This window comes from Xenia sp. Carnegie-2017, unplaced genomic scaffold (genome assembly GCF_021976095.1).
Source record: "Xenia sp. Carnegie-2017 unplaced genomic scaffold, XeniaSp_v1 HiC_scaffold_22, whole genome shotgun sequence".
NCBI classification, from domain to species: Eukaryota; Metazoa; Cnidaria; class Anthozoa; order Malacalcyonacea; family Xeniidae; genus Xenia; species Xenia sp. Carnegie-2017.
This window is the reverse complement of record NW_025813485.1, coordinates 9,919,560-9,947,370: the sequence shown is the minus strand read 5'-3', so window position 1 is coordinate 9,947,370 and position 27,811 is coordinate 9,919,560. Positions and strand designations below refer to the sequence as shown.

Sequence of the window (27,811 nt, the reverse complement as noted above, 5' to 3'; positions counted from 1 at the left end):
CAACATTCATGAATTTGAACACATTTTCCACAAGAAAATGAACTTGTACGAAAAATTTAGTCCACCCCCCTTGAAAAAAAAATTTTGTCATATTTTCATATTTTTACAAAAATAGCAACATTCATGAATTTGGACACATTTTCCACAAGAAATTGAATTTTTACAAATAAATTGAGTCCACCCCCCTGAAAATCAATTTTATCATATTTTCATATTTTTACATAAAGAGCAACATTCATGAATTTGAACACATTTTCCACAAGAAAATGAACTTTTACAAAAAATTTAGTCCACCCCCCATGAAAATAAATTTTGTCATATTTTCGTATTTTTACAAAAAGAGCAACATTCATGAATTTGAACACATTTTCCACAAGAAAATGAACTTTTACAAAAAATTTAGTCCACCCCTGAAAATAAATTTTGTCATATTTTCATATTTTTACAAAAGAGCAACATTCATGAATTTGAACACATTTTCCACAAGAAAATGAACTTTAACAAAAAATTGAGTCCACCCCCCTGAAAATCAATTTTATCATATTTTCATATTTTTACAAAAAGAGCAACATTCAGAAAATGAACTTTTACAAAAATGTTTAGTCCACCACCCCCCTGAAAATAAATTTTATCATATTTTCATATTTTACAAAATGAGCAACATTCATGAATTTGAACACATTTTCCACAAGAAATTGAACTTTTACAAATAAATTGAGTCCACCCCCCTGAATATCAATTTTATCATATTTTCATATTTTTACAAAAAGAGCAACATTCATGAATTTGAACACATATTCCATAAGAGAAAGTACTTTCACAAAAAAATTTAGTCCACCCCACCTGAAAAAAAAATTTGTCATATTTTTATATTTTTACAAAAAGAGCAACATTCATGAATTTGAACATATTTTCCACAAGAAAATGAACTTTTACAAATAAATTGAGTCCACCCCTGAAAATCTATTTTATCATATTTTCATATTTTTACAAAAAGAGCAACATTCATGAATTTGAACACATTTTTCACAAGAAAATGAACTTTTACAAAAAATTGAGTCCACCCCTGAAAATAAATTTTATCATATTTTCATATTTTACAAAAGAGCAACATTCATGAATTTGAACACATTTTCCACAAGAAAATGAACTTGTACGAAAAATTTAGTCCACCCCCCCTGAAAAAAAAATTTTGTCATATTTTCATATTTTTACAAAATGAGCAACATTCATGAATTTGAACACATTTTCCACAAGAAATGAACTTTTACAAAAAATTGAGTCCCCCCTGAAAATCAATTTTGTCATTTTCATATTTTTACAAAAGAGCAACATTCATGCATTTGAACACATTTTCCAGAAAAAAAGAATTTTTACAAAAAATTGAGTCACCCCCTAAAATCAATTTTATCAATTTTCATATTTTACAAAAGAGCAACATTCATGAATTTGAACACATTTTCACAAGAAAATGAACTTTTACAAAAATGTTTAGTCCACCACCCATCCCTGAATATAAATTTTATCATATTTTCATATTTTTACAAAAAGAGCAACATTCATGAATTTGAACACATTTTTCACAAGAAAATGAACTTTTACAAAAATGTTTAGTCCACCACCCATCCCTGAATATAAATTTTATCATATTTTCATATTTTTACAAAAATAGCAACATTCATGTATTTGAACAAATTTTCCACAAGAAAATGAACTTTTACAAAAAAATTTAGTCCACCCCCCCTGAAAATAAATTTTGTCATATTTTCGTATTTTTACAAAAAGAGCAACATTCATGCATTTGAACACATTTTCCAGTTTTTGAGTCAACCCCTAAAATCAATTTTATCTTTATTTTACAAAAGAGCAACATTCATGAATTTGAACACATTTTCACAAGAAAATGAATTTAGTCCACCACCCCTGAAAATAAATTTTATCAAATTTTCATATTTTACAAAATAGCATCATTCATGAATTTGATCACATTTTCCACAAAAAATGAACTTTTACAAAAAAATTTAGTCCACCCCCTGAAAATAAATTTTGTCATATTTTTATATTTTTACAAAAAGAGCAACATTCATGAATTTGAACACATTTTCCACAAGAAAATGAACTTTTACAAAAATGTTTAGTCCACCACCCCCTGAAAATAAATTTTATCATATTTTCATATTTTTACAAAATGAGCAACATTCATGAATTTGAACACATTTTCCACAAGAAATTGAACTTTTACAAATAAATTGAGTCCACCCCCCCTGAAAATCAATTTTATCATATTTTCATATTTTTACAAAAAGAGCAACATTCATGAATTTAAACACATTTTCCGCAAGAAAATGGACTTTTACAAAAAAATTTAGTCCACCCCCCTGAAAATAAATTTTGTCATATTTTCATATTTTTACAAAAAGAGCAACATTCATGAATTTGAACACATATTCCATAAGAGAAAGTACTTTTACAAAAAAATTTAGTCCACCCCTGAAAAAAATTTGTCATATTTTTATATTTTTACAAAAAGAGCAACATTCATGTATTTGAACAAATTTTCCACAAGAAAATGAACTTTTACAAAAAAATTTAGTCCACCCCTGAAAATAAATTTTGTCATATTTTCATATTTTTACAAAAAGAGCAACATTCATGAATTTGAACACATTTTTCACAAGAAAATGAACTTTTACAAAAATGTTTAGTCCACCACCACCCCTGAAAATCAATTTTATCATATTTTCATATTTTTACAAAAAGAGCAACATTCATGTATTTGAACACATTTTCCACAAGAAAATGAACTTTTACAAAAAATTTAGTCCACCACCCCTGAAAATAAATTTTGTCATATTTTTGTATTTTTACAAAAAGGGCAACATTTATGAATTTGAACACATTTTCCACAAGAAAATGAACTTTTACAAAAAAATTGAGTCCACCCCCCCCTGAAAATCAATTTTCTCATGTTTTCATATTTTTACAAAAAGAGCAACATTCATGCATTTGAACACATTTTCCAGAAAAAAAGAATTTTTACAAAAAAAGTGAGTCAACCCCCCCTAAAAATCAATTTTATCAAATTTTCGTATTTTTACAAAAAGAGCAACATTCATGAATTTGAACACATATTCATGACATGAACACATTCATGAATTTGAACACATAAAATTCATATTTAGGGGGGATGGACTCGATTTTTTTGTAGAAGTTCTTTTTGATGTGGAAAATGTGAAAATGTGTTTTAACACATTTAACACATTTTCCACGTCAAAAAGATTTTTTACAAAAATCGAGTCCACCCCCCCTGAAAATGAATTTTAACATATTTTTATATTTTCATCAAAAGACTTATAATTCATACATTTTCCAAAACAAAAAGAACTTTTACAAGAAAATCGTGTCCATCGCCCCTGAAAAAGAGATTTATCATAATTTCAAATTTTCACCAAAAGACTATATTTCATGAATTTTAACACATTTTCACATCAGAAAGATTTTTTACAAGGAAATCTACTCCACTCCCCCTGAAAATTAATTTTATCATATTTTTATATTTTCAGAAAAAGACTACAATTCATGCATTTAAATACATTTTGCATATCAAAAAGAGGTTTTACAAAAATAGGGATTCCATCCCCTGGAAGTGAATTTTATCATATTTCCATGTTTTAATCAAGACTATAATTCATGAATTTTAACACATTTTCCACACAAAAGGATTTTTTTAAAAAAACCCGAGTCCACCCCCCTGAAAATGAGTGTTATCATAGTTTCATATTTTCATCTAAAGACTATAATTCATGCATTTTAACACATTTTCCACGTCAAAAAGATTTTTTAAAAAAAATCGATTCTACCCCCCTGAAAATGAATTTTAACATATTTATATATTTCCATTATAAGACTATAATTCATACATTTCCAAAACAAAAGAACTTTCACAAAAATAGGGATTCCACCCCCCCCTGAATGTGAATTTTATCATATTTCCATATTTTCGTGAAATGACTATAATTAATGCATTTGAACACATTTTCCACATCAAAAAGAACTTTTAGAAAAAATTGAGTCCACCCCTGAAAATGAATTTTATCATATTTTCATATTTTCACCAAAAGACTATAATTTATGCACTTGAATACATTTTCCACAACAAGAACTTTTACAAAAAAATCAAGTCCACCACCCTGAAAATGAATTTTATCATATTTTCATATTTTCACCAAAAGACTATAATTCATGTATTTAAACACATTTTCCTTATCAAAAAGAACTTTTAAAAAAAAGTTGAATCCACCCCCTCTCCTAAAAATGAATTTTTCATATTTTCATATTTTCATGAATTGTAATTCATGCATTTGAACACATTTTCCACATCAAAAGAACTTTTACAAAAAAATTGAGTCCACCCCACCTGAAAATGAATTTTATCATATTTTCATATTTTCACCAAAAGACTATAATTCACGTATTTAAACACATTTTCCTTATCAAAAAGAAGTTTTAAAAAAAATTGAGTCCACCCCCTCTCCTATAAACGAAATTTTCATATTTTCATATTTTCATGAATTGGAATTCATGCATTTGAACACATTTTCCACATACAAAAGAACTTTGACAAAAAAATCGAGTCCACCCCCCGCTGAAAATTAGTTTTATCATATTTCCATCAAAAGACTATAATTAATGCATTTGAATACATTTTCCACATCAGAAAGATTTTTTCCAAAAAAATTGAGTCCACCCCCCCTGAAAATGAATTTTATCATATTTTCATCAAGACTATAATTCATGCATTTGAACACATTTTCCTTATCAAAAAGAACTTTTACAAAAAAATCGAGTCTACCCCCCCTGAAAATGAGTTTTATCATAGTTTCATATTTTCATGAATTGTAATTCATGCATTTGAAGACATTTTCCGTATCAAAAAGAACTTTTACAAAAATAAGGATTCTAACCCCTGAAAATGAATTTTATCATAGTTCCAAATTTTCATCAAAAGGCTATAATTAATGCATTTGAACACATTTTCAAATGAAAACCATAGAATACCATTAAAAAATAAATTAACAACAGAATGAAATACATGGCTGCGTTGCCGCCGAAGGTAGCACAAATCTGGACTTTACAGTTATTGCTTGGTTTCATTTAACGATACAATGCTTCTCTGCATTGCAGTCGCTCTCATTGTCCAAGAAATTATGTCGCTCAGCTGACCTGAAAAAACTTCACGATGTGAATACTAAAGAATGCGAACTGTTTGCTCAAAGATGGCTTTCGGAGGAGTGCGCACAAGCAGTGATGACTTTTTACAACGCATATGAAAAATATAGTTGAAACATTAAGTTGATTCCTGTTTATGAAATCTTCGATGTATTTTCTTTCTGTGTATTTTATTCAGTTTGATAAAAACCATTTACACCAAAGTGTTAAGCGTACAAAAGCACTTGGAAAAATATCTACTTGATGTCACGTGACAATACGTTAATTAATTACACTTATTTTAAACAACTGCATCATTTTTCAACAAATGCGCAAGAAAATAAGGTTATTGCGACTAAGAAGTCCGTTACGCCAGCAGTAAACACTGAAGTCTCAATGACTTCGACGATACAGAACGAGTGTTCGAAATTTTCCAGCTAAATTTTTTTTTCTATGTTTTGGAACTTGATTTAAAACGCAATTTTTCCTCCAAAGTAAAGATTTTAAAATCGTGGTTAAATGAACGAATATGTTTTGTTATTCAACTCAAGTTACGAATGATTTACACAAACAACGCTACAAATTCCGCTGCGTAAAGGTTACAAACGGATCATTAGGAATACAATTTCCGCTGCGTAACGGTTACAAACGGATCATTGGGACACACTATCCTATTTGTACAATAAATATTAGCACGAGCCATAAGTCTGATCGCAAGTATACCTGGATGGTAAGTCATTCCTGTAAGCTCGTCCACCATCAACTTACGATGCAATCCACAATATCATCGTTGCTGATGTACTTTTGAAACAAATCGCATTCCTCGTGATTTTTAAACTCAAGTTCTTCATATTACTGCTGACCATCAACGTCTTTGTGTCTCGCAGGCACTACAATATTAAATATGCTGCTTTACTATTTGTTGACATGGATTTGCTAAAAGTTCGAAACTGTAAATATTTTCATAATCTGCGACGCGAACGTCCATGAACAACAATAGAAATTTATTGCATTTTCAAAGGTCCCGTGTCCAGTCCCTCTCCTCCAGTTGCTAAGCTCCGCTCATCCCCACTCCTTCCTCTTACCAATAGTGCCCAATCTCTCTCCCTCGTAAAAATAGACACACAAACCTGTCTAGAAACTAGTGAAAATCTCAGCATACGTTAATTGAGTTCCTCCTCCAAATGTTTGAAAGATAAAATTTCTGCGACAATTCCGCGTTCCTTTGCCATGTAGCAGTCGAGTTTCGTGCTGCATAGAATAACAGACAAGGCCTGATTTAAAGGAAATTCACCTTAAGACAAAATGAAAATTTTTTATAGCATCTCGGTTTTTTCATAAAAAAAATAATGTTTCACGATACACTTTTTTTGAGGAGGGGAGAGGGAGTGAAGCATTTTGGGGAACTTAGATAAAGCTATTTGTAGTTTTAATTACTTTTCAATCTCACATTTAATTTTTAACACCTCAGAACATAACACATCCTCTCAGGTTCAAGAAAAGAAAACATTTTAATTTTTATATAAAGTGATCAATAGGCGTGGATACAACTCAAATACATAACATGGCAAAATATGACCTAGTGCCCAGGCCTCCGTTTAATATAAACAAATCACTTGTACCTGTGAACGACCATATAAATGAGGTAAAGTTAGAGAGCAACATCCAACTGGAGGATGACCCCACTCCACAAACTTCGTTTGAAAAGTTGCCTTTAAAAAAACACGACGAATATGTCAACTGAAATAAAAATTATGTAATGTAGTACTGAGGAATCACTAGAGGGGTGAACAAAGTACTCTATTATATTAAGGGGTGCGGGTAAAGAGGGAAGTATGGAGGTAAAGGAAACTTCGTAGGTCGTATTTATTGCAGGTCTACACAACAATCTGAATAATCTGCACCTCTATGCAATTAACGGCATAAATGTGCCATTCAATAAACAAACCAAAAATCAGTACCATCAATAAAAAAAACCATTGAGATTTTCACAAGAACAATAGAGATAAATCAAGAGGCCTATAATCATTTATCACAAAACCTTTTCTATTGATGATGTCGGCTATAACCAAACTTTTTCTATCTTCTTTTGTAGCTACTTCATTCCTTTATATACGCAACTTCCAGCAAAGGGGACCACTTCAATACCCCAGTTATATCATCACATAAAGAATGTTTAGTGCAGAGTAGATCTTCTGTGAGTATCAGTTGACCACCTTCAGGTGGGCTCATATAATAATGGGGCCCATCATCATTATATGAACAAACAACTGACATCCACAAAGAATCCAAACTACAAATAAACATTCTTGGCCATGAATCACCATGACACATGAGCAATGAAAAACTAGTAAGAGTAATTGAAGCGAATGACAGAGGTGGTAAAGGGACTTTCACAACTCCATCCATGTGGGATCTACAATGTGAGAAAATATGAAATAATGATATGCAAAGTTACAATGCATCAGCAAATTTAATTTGTCATGAAATCTCATGCATTTCTTTCATATTATATTACATTGACTCCCAAAGACTATAGTTCCTGCACTTAACACCATAAGACTAGAGTTCATGAACATAACTCCTGACTGTTATAGTCTATGCCCCTAAATCACAAATATTATAATGAATCCACCTAACTCACTAACACTATACTTCCTGCATCTAACTCATAAACACTATAATTCACACAATTAGCCGGCAAACACTATATTTCATGCACCTCACACTCAAAAACTATAGTTTATGCACACAACTCCAAAGATTACATTTCACACACCTAAGTACCAATAATTAAATACAATAGATTTTTAAGAGATGACTTTTATCACAATATCTCTTTAGACGTATTTCTGACGCTAGCAAACGTGAAAATCAAGTTGTTAGTGATTATATCTGCTAAATATGATTGAAGAAAAACATCGAGCCAAGAATAATCTAAAGATATAGAAACATAACATAAACTTACCACATCGCTTTCAATTTCATTGATAATGGCTTCGTCACCAAATTTCAACGAACGAATTTTGACCTTGCCTAAATGTAAAAGGAGTAATGTTGCAAAGGAAGCAAAGCGAGAAATGTCCGACGTCAATACATCTCACATTCAAAATATACTTTTCACGTTTTTCAGCCAAAGTCGCGTGTCGCTTTTCACGACACACTTTACGAGAACGGAATCGTATCCTTCAATGCAACAAGCCACTAGCCAGCATATAATTACTAGAGAAAGCATGGTTTTTACATATGTAAAAAATTGACGCTCAATATTGAAAAGCATATTGAAAGGAAAACCGAATAATAAATTATTATGGGAAAACTGAAAATGTTACCGATACATAGGCATTTTTGAAAATCATTGTCCGTTGCCTGGCCGTTATTTTGAGCCCTGCTCTTCTTGCTTAGTTAACTCAATTTTTGACAAGGTATTGTTATAAAGTAAATGGTTTGAACCCGGGAGTATCGTTATATGTTTGTAAATGATGATCGTCCAGGTTAATAAAGTCCTGAGAAGGACTGTTTTTGATGTTGTTGACTGACGTTTCGACAACCTTAGCGGTAGTCATCTTCAGAGTCAAATGAGGAGTAAACGTCAGGTTAGCCGTATTTATTGTCTGGTTCTTACATCATTGTATTGTGTGTACAGGAAATGTGCAGGAAATGTGTATTGTCATTGTGGATTAGTGTGAAGTGAAATATTTTATTTTTAGTTGTGATGTGTGATTTAGGTGTGACGTTTTTAGTTGTAATGTGTGGTGTCAATTGTGTATTGTCATTGTGAATTAGTTTGAAGTGTAATGTTTTTAGTTGATCGTTTGTTTGTATTGTGAATAAGTCACACATCACAACTAAAAATAAAATATTTCACTTCACACTAATCCACAATGACAATACACATTTCCTGCACATTTCCTGTACACACAATACAATGATGTAAGAACCAGACAATAAATACGGCTAACCTGACGTTTACTCCTCATTTGACTCTGAAGATGACTACCGCTAAGGTTGTCGAAACGTCAGTCAACAACATCAAAAACAGTCCTTCTCAGGACTTTATTAACCTGGACGATCATCATTTACAAACATATAAGGTATTGTTATCTTAATGCAGTTAAGAGTTAAGGCATGATTGTCACACATTTCTTATTAATTTGCACTCAGGCGAATGAGATGTTACTCGCTGGAAAAAAACTGACTGCGGTCGAAGCTTGTAACTACGGTTTGGTAACAGAAGTTATTCCTCAAGCCGGGTTTGAAAAAGAAATTAACAACAGAATGAAATACGTGGCTGCGTTGCCGCCGAAGGTAGCACAAATCTGGACTTTACAGTTATTGCTTGGTTTCATTTAACGATACAATGCTTCTCTGCATTGCAGTCGCTCTCATTGTCCAAGAAATTATGTCGCTCAGCTGACCTGAAAAAACTTCACGATGTGAATACTAAAGAATGCGAACTGTTTGCTCAAAGATGGCTTTCGGAGGAGTGCGCACAAGCAGTGATGACTTTTTACAACGCATATGAAAAATATAGTTGAAACATTAAGTTGATTCCTGTTTATGAAATCTTCGATGTATTTTCTTTCTGTGTATTTTATTCAGTTTGATAAAAACCATTTACACCAAAGTGTTAAGCGTACAAAAGCACTTGGAAAAATATCTACTTGATGTCACGTGACAATACGTTAATTAATTATACTTATTTTTAAACAACTGCATCATTTTTCAACAAATGCGCAAGAAAATAAGGTTATTGCGACTAAGAAGTCCGTTACGCCAGCAGTAAACACTGAAGTCTCAATGACTTCGACGATACAGAACGAGTGTTCGAAATTTTCCAGCTAAATTTTTTTTTCTATGTTTTGGAACTTGATTTAAAACGCAATTTTTTCCTCCAAAGTAAAGATTTTAAAAATCGTGGTTAAATGAACGAATATGTTTTGTTATTCAACTCAAGTTACGAATGATTTACACAAACAACGCTACAAATTCCGCTGCGTAAAGGTTACAAACGGATCATTAGGAATACAATTTCCGCTGCGTAACGGTTACAAACGGATCATTGGGACACACTATCCTATTTGTACAATAAATATTAGCACGAGCCATAAGTCTGATCGCAAGTATACCTGGATGGTAAGTCATTCCTGTAAGCTCGTCCACCATCAACTTACGATGCAATCCACAATATCATCGTTGCTGATGTACTTTTGAAACAAATCGCATTCCTCGTGATTTTTAAACTCAAGTTCTTCATATTACTGCTGACCATCAACGTCTTTGTGTCTCGCAGGCACTACAATATTAAATATGCTGCTTTACTATTTGTTGACATGGATTTGCTAAAAGTTCGAAACTGTAAATATTTTCATAATCTGCGACGCGAACGTCCATGAACAACAATAGAAATTTATTGCATTTTCAAAGGTCCCGTGTCCAGTCCCTCTCCCTCCAGTTGCTAAGCTCCGCCCACCCCCACTCCTTCCTCTTACCAATAGTGCCCAATCTCTCTCCCTCGTAAAAATAGACACACAAACCTGTCTAGAAACTAGTGAAAATCTCAGCATACGTTAATTGAGTTCCTCCTCCAAATGTTTGAAAGATAAAATTTCTGCGACAATTCCGTTCCTTTGCCATGTAGCAGTCGAGTTTCGTGCTGCATAGAATAACAGACAAGGCCTGATTTAAAGGAAATTCACCTTAAGACAAAATGAAAATTTTTATAGCATCTCGGTTTTTCATAAAAAATAATGTTTCACGATACACTTTTTTGAGGAGGAGAGGGAGTGAAGCATTTTGGGAACTTAGATAAAGCTATTCGTAGTTTTAATTACTTTTCAATCTCACAGTTAATTTTTAACACCTCAGAACATAACACATCCTCTCAGGTTCAAGAAAAGAAAACATTTTAATTTTTATATAAAGTGATCAATAGGCGTGGATACAACTCAAATACATAACATGGCAAAATATGACCTAGTGCCCAGGCCTCCGTTTAATATAAAAAAATCACTTGTACCTGTGAACGACCATATAAATGAGGTAAAGTTAGAGAGCAACATCCAACTGGAGGATGACCCCACTCCACAAACTTCGTTTGAAAAGTTGCCTTTAAAAAAACACGACGAATATGTCAACTGAAATAAAAATTACGTAATGTAGTACTGAGGAATCACTAGAGGGGTGAACAAAGTACTCTATTATATTAAGGGGTGCGGGTAAAGAGGAAAGTATGGAGGTAAAGGAAACTTTGTAGGTCGTATTTATTGCAGGTCTACACAACAATCTGAATAATCTGCACCTCTATGCAATTAACGGCATAAATGTGCCATTCAATAAACAAACCAAAAATCAGTACCATCAATAAAAAACCATTGAGATTTTCACAAGAACAATAGAGATAAATCAAGAGGCCTATAATCATTTATCACAAAACCTTTTCTATTGATGATGTCGGCTATAACCAAACTTTTTCTATCTTCTTTTGTAGCTACTTCATTCCTTTATATATAACTTCCAGCAAAGGGAAAGGGACCACTTCAATACCCCAGTTATATCATCACATAAAGAATGTTTAGTGCAGAGTAGATCTTCTGTGAGTATCAGTTGACCACCTTCAGGTGGGCTCATATAATAATGGGGCCCATCATCATTATATGAACAAACAACTGACATACACAAAGAATCCAAACTACAAATAAACATTCTTGGCCATGAATCACCATGACACATGAGCAATGAAAAACTAGTAAGAGTAATTGAAGTGAATGACAGAGGTGGTAAAGGGACTTTCACAACTCCATCCATGTGGGATCTACAATGTGAGAAAATATGAAATAATGATATGCAAAGTTACAATGCATCAGCAAATTTAATTTGTCATGAAATCTCATGCATTTCTTTCATATTATATTACATTGACTCCCAAAGACTATAGTTCCTGCACTTAACACCATAAGACTAGAGTTCATGAACATAACTCCTGACTGTTATAGTCTATGCCCCTAAATCACAAATATTATAAAGAATCCACCTAACTCACTAACACTATACTTCCTGCATCTAACTCATAAACACTATAATTCACACAATTAGCCGGCAAACACTATATTTCATGCACCTCACACTCAAAAACTATAGTTTATGCAAACAACTCCAAAGATTACATTTCACACACCTAAGTACCAATAATTAAATACAATAGATTTTTAAGAGATGACTTTTATCACAATATCTCTTTAGACGTATTTCTGACGCTAGCAAACGTGAAAATCAAGTTGTTAGTGATTATATCTGCTAAATATGATTGAAGAAAAACATCGAGCCAAGAATAATCTAAAGATATAGAAACATAACATAAACTTACCACATCGCTTTCAATTTCATTGATAATGGCTTCTTCACCAAATTTCAACGAACGAATTTTGACCTTGCCTAAATGTAAAAGGAGTAATGTTGCAAAGGAAGCAAAGCGAGAAATGTCCGACGTCAATACCTCTCATATTCAAAATATGCTTTTGTTAAACAACTGTCAAAATCTCAACTCACGCAACACGCAAAAGTGATCATTATCACTTATAGTTGATTATTATCCCCAACTTAGAGGGATTATCATCTTCAATTTAGAGAGATTATTATCCTCAAGTTAGAGTGATTATTATCCTCAATTAAAACTATTGAAATTGTAGCAAAGAATCCGTTAACACATATGAAATAAGACGATTTGATATTCAATTAATGACATTCCCATATTAAAATCATTATCCTTACACTTTTCACAGGAGGAAATACGTGATTTGACTGCGAAACTTGCAGCATGCGAATAAAAACAACAACGAGAGGGGAGATGACAACAAGGAAGTCCACAAGAGAACAGCTACATTTCCACGAGTAGCGAGACTCGTCACTCTAGATTCAACAGCGAGACGGAGAGCGCTCGTGGTCGAGAGTCGGGATCTCCCGATAAAATTGGTCGAAAGGAGTCGAACGTTGCCGACAGCTTCACAAGCAATGGTAGCGTGTTCGCACGCGAGGAAAGAGGTGGAAGTTTAATAGAAGATATTAAAAACGCTGATCGTTTTATTGCTCTACCAAACGGTAGTAGCGTTTCCGATGAAGAAATTTTAACGGTCATGTCAAACGTTTCTATTGAATCCTCGTGATGTTGAAAAAAGATTGTTGGAGTACGATCACCATAAAGGATCTTGTTGAACAACTGTCAATAACTTACAGGGAAGAACAGGAGATCTTGCATTATAAATTTCAGGAGGAATAGCTGATAACCAAATACCCATAGAGACATCCTCCCCCTTTACACAAGAAAGAAAAAAAACATGTGTCAATATGTAGTACTCTGAGAACTACATCCTTACACATCAATAGGTCACTTTCAACATTGTAATCTCGTCGTGGTTTTTCTATCACATACCTGATAACGTTTCAGAGATTTCTCGTTTTTTGCCAGCCAGTGAACAATATCCGAAGAAATAATGCTGCCCGCACTTCAGGCAAATGTCGGATAAGTCACGCCCGGATACTCAGGCTCGGCTCATTTTCCCTGCCTCTCGATCAACCAATCAGTACGAAAGCTGTAAATATGAAGAAGCAATTGCATTTAGAAGCAATAACTACAACTCATATTTTCATGCCTTATTCATAGTTTAGTCGCATGGAAAACGCTAATTCGTATGTTCGCAATCTCGTGTCTGTTTTACTTGAAAAAAATTATCAAATTTGGCAAATACTAATGCCCAAAACATGATATCTCAAAAGGATTCGCACTACGTCAATAAAATCTTTAGAATGGACTCAGTATAAAGTAAATTGTTTGAGCCCGGGAGTATCGTTACATGTTTCTAGATGTAGATCGTCTAGGTTAGTAAAGTCCTGAGAAGGATTTTGATGTTGATGTTGACTGACCTTTTGACAATCTTAGCAGTAGTATTTTTGACTATAAAACGACTACCGCTAAGGTTGTCGAAACGTCAATCAACATCAACACCAACAGTCCTTCTATGGACTCTACTAACCTGGATGATCTACATCTACAAACATGTACTCAGTATATTGTGTATTGACGGAGTTGAGCTAAACTAACCTTCCCCACCACAATTTGGACGTGTTTTTTAAATTATGACTTTCCATTTCCTAAAATTATCAAACATTTCTTCAGTCGAGAAGTTCTTCGGTACAATGTTAAAGATAAAAAGCTTAATTAAAGACACCTTACCAATTGTTGATTGAGTAAAATCTTTAGATTGAGTTGAAAATCATCTGTACAGCTTGTATACTTCCGGAGGTAATTAATATTAAAATCGACTCTTTACTGAGCATGCGCAATTGTAGACACTCGGGACGAGGCTCATTCCAAAGCTCTCAATGAGAGGTCTGGAATGGTGTAAAAATCATCTCCACAGCGTGGTTTAAGTGTAGCGTAAGGGTGTTTTAAGGGTGATTTGAGTGTACCTTTAGCGTGGTTTAAAGTTGGTCCAAGGCTTCAAGCTACTTAAACCACCAGATTGATATACTCTAAAATCCCAAGATACCTCTACGTACTCCCAACTCCCAAGATACCAACACGCATTTTTCTATTATTTATTGAAGAGCTTTCACAAACCTGTAAGATGGTGATATCTTGGGCAAGTGTACCGTAACCGTTATTTCTTGTGAATATTCGAGTTTAGCCTCAATACAATGAAGTTAGTCAACACAGTTAAATTTATCATATGACAAAGAATGTAGTTTGCATGAGTTGTTCTTGTGTAGAACAAAACTGATAAACGAAACTAAAAACCTTGTTGTTGGTATACTCTATAGGCCATCATAGAAACGCACAACGCTACACTACTTAAAGAATGGCGGTCAGCTAAAAATGTCCAATTCGATTCTACGTAGATCTGACAATTGCTTAAACGTTGCTCATTATGGTAATCAGCTTATTCTACCTAACATATCTCTGGTATTGAAGAAATACTTTGTAAACGTTCACTGGTATCGAAGAAACAATTTGTAAACGTTCACTGGTATTGAAGAAATACTTTGTAAACGTTCTCTGGTATAGAAGAAATACGTTGTAAATGTTCTCTGGTATTGAAGAAATACGATGTAAACGTTCTCTGGTATTGAAGAAATACGTGGTAAACGTTCTCTGGCATTGGAGAAATACGTTTTAAACGTTCTCTGGTATTGAAGAAATACGTTATAAACGTTCTCTGGTATTGAAGAAATACGTTGTAAACGTTCTCTAATAATGAAGAAATACGTTGTAAACGTTCTCTGGTATTGAAGAAATACGTTGTAAACGTTCTCTGGTATTGAAGAAATACGTTGTAAACGTTCTCTGGTAATGAAGAAATACGTTGTAAACGTTTTCTGGTATTGAAGAAATACGTTGTAAACGCGACAGGCCAATTTGAAACACTGTTCTACACTTTATCTTCACAAATATTGTGTTTGCTGTAACGTTTCACACGCTAAGTAGCTCTAATTGAACACAAAATACACTACAGCTACCCTCAATAAGAAAATTCAGTGTTTTTCCTGTGCTTACCTTTTATTGAGCGATGAATGTCGTCTTGCATAGCCAACCCATGATCCACGTAAACTTTGCCTCAAATCAAAGTTGCCGCGCGACGAAAGTATTCCAATGACCAAATCATAATGAGAATAATTCTCTGCTGTCAAGAAGAACATTAGTTTAAAACATTAAAGAAAACAAGTGGAAATACAAATACAAAATTGGACTATGGAGGATAAAGTTTTTAGATAACATGGTTAAATAACACTAGCGAAAGTTTCAATAATAGATCACTCCTGACAAAGACATAAGACTGGAGCATATAGTGACACTCACGTTTCAACATTAGATCACTCCTGATGAAGAAACTACGCTAGAGTATATGTAAACTTATCTTTCAACAACATATCGTTCATGCTCAAGATATTAGATAGACGTACGACAATCTCTAATTTCATATAAATCTCGATAAAAAATCTGCTCCCCGGAGTTGACATGCTATTAGATAGGCAACAAACAAAGATGAGATAGCTGTACAAACCTGTATTATCGCAGCAAAGCTTCAAATCTTTAACAAGATGATTATAGATGTATAACACGAAAATAGCGATCAATATTAGTAAAGTTGGCTTAAGGATGTCTTTTAATGTAAACATAAGTTGAAATTAAACAGTTACAATTAACTATAACGTAGAAATATCCTTCCCTAATTAAAATAATCTTCACGTTATCCTCAATAACGAACTATACACATTGCTGCATTTTAATACATACGAACTTTGACCTCGGGTGTGTTGCAGAAACGTCATGTAACCAGTCTCAAAGTAGCAATATAAATTAGCAAACGTTGTGATCTATAACTTGTGAGAGTGTTCAATAAAATTGTTGAAAGATACAGTCCTTTGGTGATGTTTGAAACTAGATACATATTGAATGTTCATTATAAGATAAGTGCAGCCTTTCTTAAACTAAATATTCACCTGTGATAAATCACCCAAATCGTTCCATGCATTCCATTTTGCCTTTCCAACAAAGTCCAAAGTCCCAGGCTTTGGTGTATTACATTTGCCTAAAGAACCCTGGAAATGTATATTGTTATTTGGGTTCGTCTTATTTTTAACTTTGATTGTATTGTATGGTGGGACTGTGAACAGTTATAATTGAAAAAAATTCACTGTGCCTTTGCAAAAATGTGATTCAAATGCAATGATGCACATTGTGCTTAAAAATTTAAAGTCACCATTTAATTGAAGAGCTTGTAGTTAGGAGATACAACAACTAATGTTCAAGCTTTATGTAAAAACCGGATACAATATCTTTATGAATCGTAAAATACCTGCTTAAAAAGGGCGTACATCTTTAACTTCAATTCATTCCCTGGATCTTGAGTTAAAGATCCTACTTTGTCTTTGCTTCTTTAAACTGGTGAGAGATTGCAGAGAACTTCGAACCATCTTCGTAAAAATGTTCAGGTTTAAATAAGGTCGAGATAGATAGTTCACTATACCACGACGAAAAATTGCATATGCTTTACAAACTCTTGGCGTCACGTTCATTTGCTATAATAAAATTTACAATTAATATTTTTTTATTATTGATTGAACGTTGGACGAATAAGAAAATTGATATCTAGAAATGACATGAATGAAAGGCAAAAGTAAATCAAACATGTGACTATTTTTGACCAATGACATTAGGATGTTGATAGTGGTTACAATGGATGATAGTGAATAATTATGGACATGCTTTCAAAAAGGCGTATTCTGAACAAGTGGTATGTTAACTATATCGTGTATATTATCCGACTGGTGCAGCTTAAGAAGAAATTTCAGGGCTTCCATTTACTACATTTTCAAAGTTCATGTATGAGGACAATATTTCTTCGCGTATTCATATTTTTTAGGAGTTTGCAACATCAAAAGTTCGAAGCAAGGCAATCGATCAACAGGGCTCAGTCACTCAGTGCTATGCTTAGTACTTTTTTAAATATCTATCGGGAAGTCTGGCTGGGAGAATGGTACTTAATTATGACTAATTCTAGGCTAACTTTGTCAATCCAAGAACACGTGCAGTACTGGTTTTTATAAATCGGGGTATTAATTTTTGGGTACACTTGCAAAATTTATCAATTCAGGAAGAAATTCAGACGCTCAAATGACTTCTTTTACAATAACGTGGAGAGGAAAGGAACACAAAAAGATGATGCGGTAGGAATTTTAAAGTGTTCTTTTATTGTTTCTGGTTGCACAATTTCATATTAATTTATTTTTATTACCACAGTTATATTGACAAAAGTATGTGTACAAATTTATTTATGCCCACAATGTGGTGTAAGGAAAAACACTTATTCGAGCACATTTTCCAATTTCAAGTCTGGATTCTCTACATCCTTTAATCACAATGTCATATATGTTAATAGAATAGCAGTGTGTCATATGAATCTCAATTTTTTGAACAAGAAAATGAATTTGGGGATTTGGTAAGTTTACATATATTGTAAAACTATGTAGATATAAAAATACGCTATGTTTATGGGTTTTTTTTCATTTATATGTAGAATGAACAAAGTGAAGATATTGCTGAAAATTATGACAAGCACCAAGAGTTAACCACCAAAACACAGGTTTTAATGTACATATTGATATTGTTTCTCATGAAAAGTCATTGGAAGTGGTTATATGTAGGACTGCTTTCACTAGAAATAACTAAAAATTTGAAGTAATTTAAAGAAGGCATGCATTATTTAAACACTTATTAAAAGTCTGTACACATTTTAAATTAAATAATGGTCTTTATTTGTAGGACTCTGAAGATATCTTTACCAAGCAATCTATCTCTATTATTACAGAGGAACCCAAACAACCATGTCAACATAGTCAAGTAGTTCTCACATATACAGTTATACTTTATACTGTTTACCACTAGTCATGTTTTTAATGTGTTATAAATTGACAATATGCTTGTTGATGGCTTATGCATGAAACACTGTGTAGCAAAACTTTATTAACATCTGGTAGAAATGTGCTCAACAAACATAAAAATATATTACAATAGATATTTTTGAAACAGTGAACATTAATAATTACTGTGTACTTGCTCTTTCAGAGTCATTTGTCACCCACTGGCCACTATACTGGGCTATTGTTACAGTTTGACTTTGCATCAAATGTATCACAGCAATCCTTTGTTGTTCATGATTATAATGCAAACAAAAGAACAATTATGGTGATGTCAAATTTTATTTCCATAATTTCAATGTTGGGTATATACCCAACTAAATGATATTACTCAATACGCTTTTTTTGGTGCTATAATCTGAATGTATTTTTTTCAGCATAATTCATTTGTATTTGTACATCGATATCCCCACCTATTGCTTGATGGCTATGGTTGGATATTGTGCTGCTCATGTGATGCAAATAGAAAGCAATTTGTTGAAGCCCTACCTAATAATATACAATTAGATCCTCAAAAAGGTATGTAAAATAGATGTTACTGAAATGAAATGATTAAAACAGGCCAAACAACATTTTTGTACTTGTCAGATATACCATATCCTAGTTGCATACACATATTAGCAATGGAAAAAATATCTGGTTGTGTATGATAGAAAGTTTGGTTTTGAAGCCAAAGATTATATTGAAAAAAGTAAGTGTTGTGTGTTACTCTTTCAGGATATAAGGTGTCTGAACAGCTTCACCAAATTTTGACTTACACTTACATACTATTTGTTTCAAGACCCTTGTCAAAGATGTGAGAACTTGTTACATATTAATCTGACATTGCATGTAGTGAATGTCTCAAATTTGTATTTGGCTTATTTTTTCAATGTAAAGTTCTTCATGTGGTATGGGAGAAAATGTCTTCATCCTTAAATATCAGTTTATTGGACATTTCAAACCCTTGTGAAGTCATCCTTCTGTGTTTTTACAAGACCCTTGTTCGACATTGTTCTTATTACATGTGGATGTTAACCAGCACAGCTTTACAAGCAAAAATATTGTTAAAACTTGTGAATGATTATTTACACAATATATTTATCTCATCAATTTCTTTTAAGAATGCAGAATCCACATCCATGATGCAGTCTGTTTTCAGTGATCATTCCTACCATGAGATGCAACCTGAAGAAGTATATTTTGTTATGTGAAAATAACTTTTTTGTACAAATACACGTATTGTTTCTCAACCTTCTAATACCCCACAATTTGTTACCATACATCCTGTGCCTAAGTTCAGGAGCTTCTATAAAGCTATTAGGGTGATAACCAACAGGGCAAATTGAATTTATTTATGACTATTGAGGTATAAACATTCATACTCACATACATACATAGCCACATACTTACAGTACATACATTAAGTAGTATAAACTAAATGTATGACAAAAATAGTAAAGTCATATTCACCATTTGCTTTACGTGCCTGATATATATATATTAAGCACTTTCTAAGGATTTTGTGAAGTCATAATTAATCATAATTATTAATCTGCATACACATACACACACATACATACACACACATAATACAACCTTAAGATAAATGATTTTACATATTTTAGGACTTGTTTAGTGCAGTGTGCAGGGAGGTTCAGTGGATTGCTGTAAAACCAGTGAATAGTCCATGGGGGGGGGGGTTTGTACTTTTGTGTATTCAAAAGTAATGCCGCCCCACCCCGAGTTAAAATGTTGCAGCTATTCGTCATATCATTGCATTCATGTGACAACCCTTGCAAATCGTTGACGAGGATGAAATGGATTCTCCATTGGCACTTTTTAAGTTTTCCTTTGGAATTACACCAGATGCGAGACTATTTTGAATTGGCTACTTTCTAGCATTTTGTAAATATTACAATTTAATTATTTTAGGCAATGAGAATGATGCAAGCGATTTTACTGATCTTCCAGAAAAAAATGGTCATAAAATTTTGGCGTCATCTGAAAGTGGTATTTGTTCTTGTGGTGCAGAGTGGGATAAACGTTCTATTCAAGATGAATCGTTGTACGTAGACTTGTGTTCAGTTGCGTACTTTTGTTCAATCCATGATGTGAAGGGTAAGTTCTGATTTGTTATAGGTTACGCTTCACTTCATAATTATTTGACTTAAATAAATTATTTAGTGTATTGTAGACCTTGCTCCTCTTGTGCTACGAAAAAGAATTATGATGGCATTGAAAACAGGATTGTATGGTTTGGATCATATGCAATATCTCATACCGTTCTAAAAGATTACATTCGGCTTTTCATAACGTCGAGGTACTTTTGATCTACCCAAGAAAGATCTCTCGTGGTAACATGTTAGGTATGGCCAGTGGTTGGTCATCGTCATTGAGCCTTTTGACACCAGTTCAGTATACATTAAATGTCCTGAAGACGTTGAGGAGGTTGCTAGTAAAGCGTCGCCTAAACCAGAAGTTAGTTTTCATGGTATGCTAACGGATTACGCAAACGTTGTTAGGAAGAAGCTCACATCAAATGGTTATGGTCTCGTTCCATCGTCGTCTGAGGATGTTTCATGTTTAACCTGTATCTTTCACCAATGTTACAAATACTTAGTTTTTTTATGTTTTTTGAAATTGTCGTTTTTATGACTATTATTTTAGAGCATAGACATTGAAGAATCTTGTGGTAGTACAGGTATTTTCAACATTTTTTTGTTGAAAAATTCTCTAGTTTCAATTCTTCGAAATTTCTCATCTTAATTTTCATCTTTACTTTAGAATCCTTTCGATACGAGAAATCGTCGGGATTTGAGGTACTTTATACGATATATTGAATTTAAATTTTATAGCGTTAATAACTGTCACCTGTCCATCGTAACTTTGCTATAATTCTATGGATAAATTATGTTTTTATATATAACAGATTATTGATGATCCTACTTCACCTGAAGGTGTTCAGCAAGAACGACGTATGAAGTTACTGTCGTTAATTAACAATAAAGCCCTTGATAAAGGGTTGGATGGTCAAAATCATAAATGTCATGGTTCTTCCAGACCAATTGGAATGAGTATGATCAATGAATTCTCGACTTGTTATTTGCTAATAACTCCAATATATTTATTTTCAAATTTCTTAGCTTAATAAATGTTATCGTTTGTAGAAACTATTATAACAAAGTACATAATCCCTTTTTTCCTTGAAGCCCATGGATGCGTTCGTTCATGATGAAAGAGTCATATTGTATAATGAGGCTCTCGTTCATCACGAGAGTTATGAGAAAGTTACGTTGTAAAAGGTAATAAGTAAAAAACGTATAAACATGCTTAGTGTTTGTTTAAGTTAAAGTTCAAAAGGCAGAAATTTTTGAACCTTTGAAGTATCCTTGGACGTTCTAGTTTTTTTTATGAGAAGAATTCTTGTAAAGAAAAAGACAAATTTTGGAAACCAAACAATCCCGTTTTCGGTTGATGCCTCCCGATACCCCGAGATAGTTGAGTACTAGAGCGTCGCATGTTAACTAAGGGAACCACATAATCCTTGTTTGTTTTCCATGAAACATATGGATGGTTTGCTCCTGATACATGAGAAACAGTAAATGGGAGAGTTAAATCAGAAAGATATAAACCGATAAAAGTGGTATAAACATGTTTAGGGTTGTCTTTAATTATAAGTGTCAGAACAAGACAGGGTCATAAGAAGTTAATCGAAACATTGCTTGGTTTGTTTTATGAGAAGAAAACAAAAAGATAAAATTCGAAAGCAAAAAACACCGTTTTCGGTCCATGCTTCCCGATACCTTCTTAAGCGCAAGGCATTAGAACGCCGCATGTTAACGTTTCGGTAGAAGATTTCGGCCCCTCCACGCTATCCTACTTGGGAGATGCCAATAGCAAGCTTCCGCCCATCAGACCCTGAGATCACCTGCGATAGGCTTTGGTCAGGGTATGCAGGGAGAGTGCGGTCGCCACCGAAGTGAGGGCCCCTAAGCCACTGCATAATATATCGCACCCAGCTTCCACTGCTAGTTGAAATCTACTATATGAAGTTTTAGCTTTATATATATATACCAAAATTTAAAGCCGTACGAAAGTTGTGGGATGATTGTTATCGTTACTGCGCATGCGCAGATGATTTGTCTTAAAACGTGTGACTGAGCGAGCTAATTACTCCAAAATCGGTACTAGTACATCCAGTTGGTCGTTACCATGAGCTTGGAGAGTTTGTGGAGTTGACAACGCATGCTCAGATTCTCAATTAATTTGTGACAGAGCGAGCTCTGAAATTGGTGCTTATAGATGCAAGCAAGCTGAAGCAAGTTGAGCAAGTTTTCCATCATATATTTTTGGCATGCTCTTTGTCTACTTAAGCTTGTTTTGACAAATGCATGTGAAACTCGTCAACACTTTGTTACGGCACTCGTAATATCCGTGACAACGTTAAAAATGTTTTTTATTTTTCTCTACAACTTTATACCTGCATATTGCATGTCATATCCAAGCTTTCCTTTAATTTGACGGGAAATGGTTTTTATTCACTCTTACATCTTCTGCCTTTATAATTAGTCGATCTGTATTTCTAAACTAATATTTACAAATGCCCCAAGAGAATCTTTTTATTTTATTGGCTCTCTTCTACAAATACAATACCATGTCCGACTATTTGATTGCACGAATTTTTTAATTTGATCACGTTTTTTTGACACGTGTGTTTACCATGGGAAAGATGGATTGCTTAAATGTACCTAGTTGTTTAGACTAGTTGGATCCATAGTTATCCTGTAATGTATACTCTTGTGAAACACCAATGAGCATACGTAGTGTGTCTTCTATAACCTCTATTCTTGTTCTCCACTTCATCGTCTATCCATATTTGTTCTTTTTTAGTTCTCAGCTCAACACAACCCTTGTCTGAAGTTCCTAAAACCTTGATCTACCCAAGAAAGATCTCTCGTGGTAACATGTTAAGTATGGCCAGTGGTTGGTCATCGTCATTGAGCCTTTTGACACCAGTTCAATATACGTTCAATGTCCTTAAGACGTTGAGGAGGTTGCTAGTAAAGCGTCGCCTAAACCAGAAGTTAGTTTTCATGGTATGCTAACGGATTACGCAAACGTTGTTTGGAAGAAGCTCACATCAAATGGTTATGGTCTCGTTCCATCGTCGTCTGAGGATGTTTCATGTTTATCCTGTATCTTTCACCAATGTTACAAATACTTAGTTTTTTTATGTTTTTTGAAATTGTCGTTTTTATGACTATTATTTTAGAGCATAGACATTGAAGAATCTTGTGGTAGTACAGGTATTTTCAACATTTTTTTGTTGAAAAATTCTCTAGTTTCAATTCTTCGAAATTTCTCATCTTAATTTTCATCTTTACTTTAGAATCCTTTCGATACGAGAAATCGTCGGGATTTGAGGTACTTTATACGATATATTGAATTTAAGTTTTATAGCGTTAATAACTCTCATCTGTCCATCGTAACTTTGCTATAATTCTATGGATAAATTATGTTTTTATATATAACAGATTATTGATGATCCTACTTCACCTGAAGGTGTTCAGCAAGAACGACGTATGAAGTTACTGTCGTTAATTAACAATATAGCCCTTGATAAAGGGTTGGATGGTCAAAATTATAAATGTCATGGTTCTTCCAGACCAATTGGAATGAGTATGGTCAATGAATTCTCGACTTGTTATTTGCTAATAACTCAAATATATTTATTTTCAAATTTCTTAGCTTAATAAATGTTATCTTTGTAGAAACTATTATAACAAAGTACATAATCCCTTTTTTCCGTGAAGCCCATGGATGCGTTCGTTCATGATGAAAGAGTCATATTGTATAAGGAGGCTCGTTCATCACGAGAGAGTTATGAGAAAGTTACGTTGTAAAAGGTAATAAGTAAAAAACGTATAAACATGCTTAGTGTTTGTTTAAGTTAAAGTTCAAAAAGGCAGAAATTTTTTGAACCTTTGAAGTATCCTTGGACGTTCTAGTTTTTTATGAGAAGAATTCTTGTAAAAAGATAAATTTTGAAACCAAACAATCCCGTTTTCGGTTGATGCCTCCCGATACCCGAGATAGTTGAGCACTAGAGCGTCGCATGTTAACTAAGGGAACCACATAATCCTTGTTTGTTTTCCATGAAACATATGGATGGTTTGCTCTGATACATGAGAAACAGTAAATGGGAGAGTTAAATCAGAAAGATATAAACCGATAAAATTGATATAAAACTTGTTTAAGGTTGTCTTTATTTATAAGTGTCAGACAGGGTCATAAGAATTTAATTGAAACATTGCTTGGTTTGTTTTATGAGAAGAAAACAAAAGATAAAATTCGAAAGCAAAACCCCGTTTTCGGTCCATGCTTCCCGATACCTTCTTAAGCGCAAGGCACTAGAACGCCGCATGTTAACGTTTCGGTAGGATATTTCGGCCCCTACACGCTATCCTACTTGGGAGATGCCAATAGCAAGCTTCCGCCCATCAGACCCTGAGATCACCTGCGATAGGCTTTGCTCAGGGTACGCAGGGAGAGTGCGGTCGCCACCGAAGTGAGGGCCCCTAAGCCACTGCATACTATATCGCACCCAGCTTCCACTGCTAGTTGAAATCTACTATATGAAGTTTTAGCTTTATATATATATACCAAAATTTAAAGGCGTACGAAAGTTGTGGGATGATTGTTATCGTTACTGCGCATGCGCAGATGATTTGTCTTAAAACGTGTGACTGAGCGAGCTAATTACTCCAAAATCGGTACTAGTACATCCAGTTGGTCGTTACCATGAGCTTGGAGAGTTTGTGGAGTTGACAACGCATGCTCAGATTCTCAATTAATTTGTGACAGAGCGAGCTCTGAAATTTTTGCTTGTAGATGCAAGCAAGCTGAAGCAAGTTGAGCAAGTTTTCCATAATATATTTTTGGCATGCTCTTTGTCTACTTAAGCTTGTTTTGACAAATGCATGTGAAACTCGTCAACACTTTGTTACGGCACTCGTAATATCCGTGACAACGTTAAAAATGTTTTTTATTTTTGTCTACAACTTTATACCTGCATATTGCATGTCATATCCAAGCTTTCCTTTAATTTGACGGGAAATGGTTTTTATTCACTCTTACATCTTCTGCCTTTATAATTAGTCGATCTGTATTTCTAAACTAATATTTACAAATGCCCCAAGAGAATCTTTTTATTTTATTGGCTCTCTTCTACAAATACAATACCATGTCCGACTATTTGATTGCACGAATTTTGTAATTTGATCACGTTTTTTTGACACGTGTGTTTACCATGGGAAAGATGGATTGCTTAAATGTACCTAGTTGTTTAGACTAGTTGGATCCATAGTTATCCTGTAATGTATACTCTTGTGAAACACCAGTGAGCATACGTAGTGTGTCTTCTATAACCTCTATTCTTGTTCTCCACTTCATCATCTATCCATATTTGTTCTTTTTTAGTTCTCAGCTCAACACAACCCTTGTCTGAAGTTCCTAAAACCTTGATCTACCCAAGAAAGATCTCTCGTGGTATCATGTTAGGTATGGCTAGTGGTTGGTCATCGTCATTGAGCCTTTGACACCAGTTCAGTATACGTTAAATGTCCTGAAGACGTTGAGGAGGTTGCTAGTAAGGCGTCGCCTAAACCAGAAGTTAGTTTTCATGGTATGCTAACGGATTACGCAAACGTTGTTAGGAAGAAGCTCACATCAAATGGTTATGGTCTCGTTCCATCGTCATCTGAGGATGTTTCATGTTTATCCTGTATCTTTCACCAATGTTACAAATACTTAGTTTTTTTATGTTTTTTTGAAATTGTCGTTTTTATGACTATTATTTTAGAGTATAAACATTGAAGAATCTTGTGGTAGTACAGGTATTTTCAACATTTTTGTTGAAAAATTCTCTAGTTTCAATTCTTCAAATTTCTCATCTTAATTTTCATCTTTACTTTAGAATCCTTTCGATACGAGAAATCGTCGGGATTTGAGGTACTTTATACGATATACTGAATTTAAGTTTTATAGCGTAATAACTCTCATCTCTCCATCGTAACTTTGCTATAATTCTATGGATAAATTATGTTTTTATATATAACAGATTATTGATGATCCTACTTCACCTGAAGGTGTTCAGCAAGAACGACGTATGAAGTTACTGTCGTTAATTAACAATATAGCTCTTGATAAAGGGTTGGATGGTCAAAATTATAAATGTCATGGTTGTTCCAGACCAATTGGAATGAGTATGATCAATGAATTCTCGACTTGTTATTTGCTAATAACTCAAATATATATATTTTCAAATTTCTTAGCTTAATAAATGTTATCTTTGTAGAAACTATTATAACGAAGTACATAATCCCTTCTTTCGTGAAGCCCATGGATGCGTTCGTTCATGATGAAAGAGTCATATTGTATAATGAGGCTCTCGTTCATCACGAGAGAGTTATGAGAAATTTGCGTTGTAAAAGGTAATAAGTAAAAAACGTATAAACATGCTTAGTGTTTGTTTAAGTTAAAGTTCAAAAAGGCAGAAATTTTTTGAGCCTTTGAAGTATCCTTGGACGTTCTAGTTTTTTTTATGAGAAGAATTCTTGTAAAGAAAAAGATAAATTTTGAAAACCAAAGAATCCCGTTTTAAGTCCATGCCTCCCGATACCCCGAGATAGTTGAGCACTAGAGCGTCGCATGTTAACTAAGGGAACCACATAATCCTTGTTTGTTTTCCATGAAACATATGGATGGTTTGCTCGTGATACATAGAAACAGTAAATGGGAGAGTTGAATCAGAAAGATATAAACCGATAAAATTGGTATAAAACTTGTTTAAGGTTGTCTTTATTTATAAATGTCAGACAGGGTCATAAGAAGTTAATTGAAACATTGCTTGGTTTGTTTTATGAGAAGAAAACAAAAAAACCTGTTTTCGATCCATGCTTCCGATACCTTCTTAAGCGCAAGGCACTAGAACGCCGCATGTTAACGTTTCGGTAGAATATTTCGGCCCCTCCACGCTATCCTAATTGAGAGATGCCAATAGCAAGCTTCCGCCCATCAGACACTGAGATCACTTACGATAAGCTTTGCTCAGGGTACGCAGGGAGAGTGCGGTCGCCACCGAAGTGAG

General features: G+C 33.7%; 2 protein-coding genes and 6 long non-coding RNA genes across 16 annotated transcripts; 4 read left to right on the top strand and 4 right to left on the bottom strand.

The window, feature by feature from the left end:
• The first annotated feature begins 5,069 nt into the window (after window positions 1–5,069).
• Window positions 5,070–5,427, top strand: LOC124447144. The gene is made up of 2 exons (XR_006948638.1): window positions 5,070–5,113; window positions 5,185–5,427. It is a non-coding gene; the product is annotated as an uncharacterized LOC124447144 (long non-coding RNA).
• A 296-nt stretch (window positions 5,428–5,723) lies between these two features.
• Window positions 5,724–7,340, bottom strand: LOC124447139. Its single transcript, XR_006948629.1, has 4 exons — window positions 7,250–7,340; window positions 6,831–6,920; window positions 6,339–6,502; window positions 5,724–6,098 (listed from the first exon to the last, which is right to left on the bottom strand). It is a non-coding gene; the product is annotated as an uncharacterized LOC124447139 (long non-coding RNA).
• A 1,976-nt stretch (window positions 7,341–9,316) lies between these two features.
• LOC124447133 (enoyl-CoA delta isomerase 2-like) lies at window positions 9,317–9,830 on the top strand. Its single transcript, XM_046998031.1, has 2 exons — window positions 9,317–9,516; window positions 9,588–9,830. Exons 1-2 carry the CDS (start codon window positions 9,337–9,339, stop codon window positions 9,744–9,746), a joined length of 339 nt encoding a protein of 112 aa, XP_046853987.1. The 5' UTR covers window positions 9,317–9,336; the 3' UTR covers window positions 9,747–9,830.
• Window positions 9,831–10,129: 299 nt separating this feature from the next.
• LOC124447140 lies at window positions 10,130–10,833 on the bottom strand. The gene is made up of 2 exons (XR_006948630.1): window positions 10,746–10,833; window positions 10,130–10,504 (listed from the first exon to the last, which is right to left on the bottom strand). It is a non-coding gene; the product is annotated as an uncharacterized LOC124447140 (long non-coding RNA).
• Window positions 10,834–10,837: 4 nt separating this feature from the next.
• Window positions 10,838–11,918, bottom strand: LOC124447142. The gene is made up of 3 exons (XR_006948635.1): window positions 11,645–11,918; window positions 11,228–11,317; window positions 10,838–10,907 (listed from the first exon to the last, which is right to left on the bottom strand). It is a non-coding gene; the product is annotated as an uncharacterized LOC124447142 (long non-coding RNA).
• A 69-nt stretch (window positions 11,919–11,987) lies between these two features.
• On the bottom strand, window positions 11,988–17,129 carry LOC124447137. 7 transcript variants are annotated; one of them, XR_006948625.1, is made up of 9 exons: window positions 17,061–17,129; window positions 16,266–16,803; window positions 15,758–15,884; window positions 14,438–14,892; window positions 14,306–14,355; window positions 13,637–13,796; window positions 12,979–13,517; window positions 12,575–12,642; window positions 11,988–12,022 (listed from the first exon to the last, which is right to left on the bottom strand). It is a non-coding gene; the product is annotated as an uncharacterized LOC124447137 (long non-coding RNA). The 7 variants fall into 7 exon arrangements; XR_006948624.1 differs by having other exon boundaries at window positions 14,825–14,892; XR_006948621.1 differs by having other exon boundaries at window positions 14,306–14,892.
• A 778-nt stretch (window positions 17,130–17,907) lies between these two features.
• Window positions 17,908–18,892, top strand: LOC124447136. 3 transcript variants are annotated; one of them, XR_006948620.1, is made up of 4 exons: window positions 17,908–17,931; window positions 18,144–18,203; window positions 18,282–18,347; window positions 18,527–18,803. It is a non-coding gene; the product is annotated as an uncharacterized LOC124447136 (long non-coding RNA). The 3 variants fall into 3 exon arrangements; XR_006948619.1 differs by lacking the exon at window positions 17,908–17,931 and adding an exon at window positions 18,830–18,892 and having other exon boundaries at window positions 18,081–18,203; window positions 18,527–18,604; XR_006948618.1 differs by lacking the exon at window positions 17,908–17,931 and having other exon boundaries at window positions 18,081–18,203.
• Window positions 18,893–18,904: 12 nt separating this feature from the next.
• LOC124447132 lies at window positions 18,905–20,858 on the top strand. Its single transcript, XM_046998030.1, has 4 exons — window positions 18,905–18,949; window positions 19,059–19,200; window positions 19,792–19,856; window positions 20,596–20,858. The coding sequence occupies exons 1-4, from the start codon at window positions 18,947–18,949 to the stop codon at window positions 20,734–20,736; spliced, it is 351 nt and encodes a 116-aa protein (XP_046853986.1). The 5' UTR covers window positions 18,905–18,946; the 3' UTR covers window positions 20,737–20,858.
• Window positions 20,859–27,811: the final 6,953 nt, after the last annotated feature.

Bases quoted from the DNA above. Each gene is read 5' to 3' on its own strand.
- LOC124447133 (XM_046998031.1), top strand. From the start codon at position 9,337: ATGATTGTCACACATTTCTTATTAATTTGCACTCAGGCGAATGAGATG. The intron at 9,517-9,587 runs GTAGCACAAATC...TCTGCATTGCAG, and splicing joins TGGCTGCGTTGCCGCCGAAG to TCGCTCTCATTGTCCAAGAA.
- LOC124447132 (XM_046998030.1), top strand. The intron at 19,201-19,791 runs GTATGTAAAATA...TTAAGAATGCAG, and splicing joins ACAATTAGATCCTCAAAAAG to AATCCACATCCATGATGCAG. The intron at 19,857-20,595 runs GTATATTTTGTT...TAATTATTTTAG, and splicing joins ATGAGATGCAACCTGAAGAA to GCAATGAGAATGATGCAAGC.